Source organism: Gossypium arboreum, chromosome 4 (genome assembly GCF_025698485.1).
Source record: "Gossypium arboreum isolate Shixiya-1 chromosome 4, ASM2569848v2, whole genome shotgun sequence".
Classification (NCBI taxonomy): Eukaryota; Viridiplantae; Streptophyta; class Magnoliopsida; order Malvales; family Malvaceae; genus Gossypium; species Gossypium arboreum.
In genome coordinates this window covers 334,675-337,869 of record NC_069073.1, presented here as the reverse complement: position 1 = coordinate 337,869, position 3,195 = coordinate 334,675, and the positions used below count along the sequence as shown (strand labels likewise).

Sequence of the window (3,195 nt, the reverse complement as noted above, 5' to 3'; positions counted from 1 at the left end):
TTAAAAATTGATAAGTGCAAAGCATATGATTGCATTAGTTGGGACATTTTGTCCACTATTTTTCACAAGATGGGCTTTACTGCCCAATGAAGGCAGCAAATTAAGCAATGTTTGGAAAGGCTCTGAAAATACAACAGCTTGACTGACCGACATTTTTGTACATATACTAAACCGATCTTGAAACTTTATACAGTAGGCAAACAGCTGGATTCACTTGAATGGGCCGCAAGAATAACCAGTGCAAAGACCTGTGGCACTGTTGTAAGGGAACAATGAGACGGGTCTACAAGCAGGCAGCTCAGGAATTTGTTTGTCCATGCTGAGAAACTCTACCACTTCTTCCATTTTAGGCCTACCCTTAGACTCATTTAACGTACAAAGCAGCCCAATGTCCAAAGCTCGAATGGCTTGCTCCAAGTTAACCAGTGACCCCATCCTCCCATCCACCACCTTCACCTTCTCATCCTTCACATGCATCCTCCACGCAAAATCTACCAAGTCCCTTTCCTCTTGCTCAACTTCAGGATCTAACCTACCCCGTCCTGAAACCACTTCCAACACAAAGATTCCAAATTCGAAAACATCAGCTGTCTGGCTAATTGCCGACTCAAACCTTCTAGAATCCGTTGCTGAAAGCACCATCCCGAAATCACCTAAAACTGCCCGGAAGCTTACATCAAGAAAAACGCTGCTTGTTTTCATGTTCTTGTGGGCGAGCTGCTTAGAATGAAGGAAGCTCAGTGCTTCTGCAACGTCGTTGATGACTTTGAAACGTCGTGTCCAGGGAAGAACCCCTGCCCCAAACAGCCATTTGTCGAGGCTTCCGTTGGCGTAAAAGTCGTACACAATCATCATTTCGCGGTTATCATTACACCACCCCCTTATGGGAACCAAATTCGGGTGACGAACTCGGCTCATGGCACCGATTTCTTTGAGAAGCCGTCGTCTATCCAAGCCTTGCTGTGAGTTAAGAAACTCAGCAGACAGTCTTTTGATAGCCACTTGACAGCCATTGGAAAGCTTCCCTCTGTAATAAACACCTCTGGCATCGCTACCTAGCATTTCTGTCTCGCTAAAAGCCCGAGTTGCTGATGAGATCTCAGTTAACGTGAAGCGGCGGGGCTTGTTTGGAGGCCTGGGTCGTTGCGTTTTCTCCGGAATCGCTGTAAGTTTTGAATTGTCATTTCTTCCCCTGCGACTACAGAAAATGAAACCGATCATGGTAGCCAAAGCTAGTACAGCCACGCCAATGAAAATAAAAAAACTGCTGGACGGTTCTTTATTAGATCTCTTTTGGGTAGTTTGACTTTGAGCCGCCTCAGATTTACGGAGGGTGATTTTGCTCTCACAGGTTTCCTCCGAAGGGAAACGAAGAAAAGCTTGGCTCGTTGCGCTGAAGTTCCAGGAGAGTACGTTATGAATTTGCGTCTTATTGCCTGTAGATGCTGAGAATCCAATGAACATGTACTCATTTAGATGAGGAGAGAGATCCAGAGAACCAGAGAAGACAGGTTTTGAAGGGTGGCCATCTGATCCGAGGTAGATGTCCATCCATCTACGAGGACCATCATATGTAATCCAAGCTCGGTGAACTGAACCATCATTAAGGAACACCCCAAAATGTGAAGCATCAATAGCCTTGGTGGAAACAATGCTAGCAAGATTAATGCCAACATGATTGTCATTCGGATCTCCAAATTCCGGATTCTGACGCGTATCGAATTCAACACCTACGGCTTTGTAATCTTCCTGGCAAGCATCGTTGAGCATACCTAACCATGGTCCAGGTCTTCCCACGGTGAACTCATCCGGGACTATGATAAATGTGAGACCGCTGCCACCATGACTAGGCCCATCCCCATCGACGTTAGAAGAATTGCTGAATTGAAAAGAAAAGGTGGTTTGAAAAGATGCCGGGGTGTGGGTGTATGGATCAAGCAGCCGGACCGGAGAGGAGTAAATGGCTCTCCCTGCTTGATGTCTCAGATCAAAAGCCTCAGATTCATCTGGAATTTGGATAACACTTTTTTCCATTGAAAACTTGGCACTCCCAAGAAGCTTCACATCTGATAGAACTCTAGGATCATCAAGGCTGAAATGTGTGAAGGAGATATGCTTGGTCACGTTTATCACCGGTCCACTTGTTGCAGCTGATGAATTCACGAGAACCAAGAACTGTATCAAAGCTAGAAGATAAACTAACGATGACCACCAAACAAAATAGTGCCGAGAAAACCCAGCAGCGAACCCAGATGAACGACAATCTCTTTTGGCCATTTTCTCTAGTAATTCGATGAAGATAAGTTTCTGCTATGGCGAAATCCCAAACCAGAGAGTTATGTTTTGTTTTTGGTTTGGTTTGGTTTGGGTGGGGGACTAAAAGATATGCTCCAAGCAAAGACATAGTTAAAACTTATACGGATGTGGCTATACAATCTCCCCTCGTAACAGTCAAGCATTTCATTACAAAACATGACAAAACACACTCAAACCCAAATACGTAGTTTAAGATAATTACAAATACCGTAAATAAGGATTATGTTGTCCTGCCAAATTTCCAATCCACAAATCCGATAAGGGCCACATACATACGGGACTCGCCAGTTTTATATTTGCATTATTTCATGGTGGGCCTAATGATGCAGTGATTACAGGTTTTTGTGTCATCTTCCTTGGTCCCCCTACTCTATTATTGCTCTATTTTTGTTAGAGACCACAAGTTGACTGCTGATTTACCAAATTCTAATAACACTTATCTAGAATCCTCACCAAAACAATCTTAATAATTATATATCGTGAATAACAATCTCATGAACCTTGGACGGACGGTCCAAATCAAAGGAAAGTTCATCAAACCTAGCTAAGCCTAGTCGACTTAGTCTATATGCCACATGATTGCCCACATATTGGAAAGAAATAAAATCAAAAAAAATAAATAAAAGAATGGGCTTCATGGCTCAATAATGTCAAATCCAAATTAGTAGAGTTAAGTTTAGAAACAAGTATATATGAATCACTCTCTAAAATTACATTGTGGAATTCACAAGTATGAGTAAAGTAGAGACCAAATAAGATGGTATGGGCATCCGCCCAAGTGGGATTATATGCGTTTAGCAATGGTTGTGCAAAGCCCGTCGCATAAGATCTTCCGGACTCAAATAATTGCCCCAAGCTTCATTGAACAATCCGCTGTGC

The 3,195-nt window shown here is 43.1% G+C and overlaps 1 protein-coding gene across 1 annotated transcript; it reads right to left on the bottom strand.

Annotated features, from left to right (window-relative positions):
• LOC108460923 (L-type lectin-domain containing receptor kinase VIII.2-like) lies at positions 1-2,505 on the bottom strand. The gene has a single exon (XM_017760627.2). The coding sequence runs from the start codon at positions 2,275-2,277 to the stop codon at positions 211-213; it is 2,067 nt and encodes a 688-aa protein (XP_017616116.1). The 5' UTR covers positions 2,278-2,505; the 3' UTR covers positions 1-210.
• Positions 2,506-3,195: the final 690 nt, after the last annotated feature.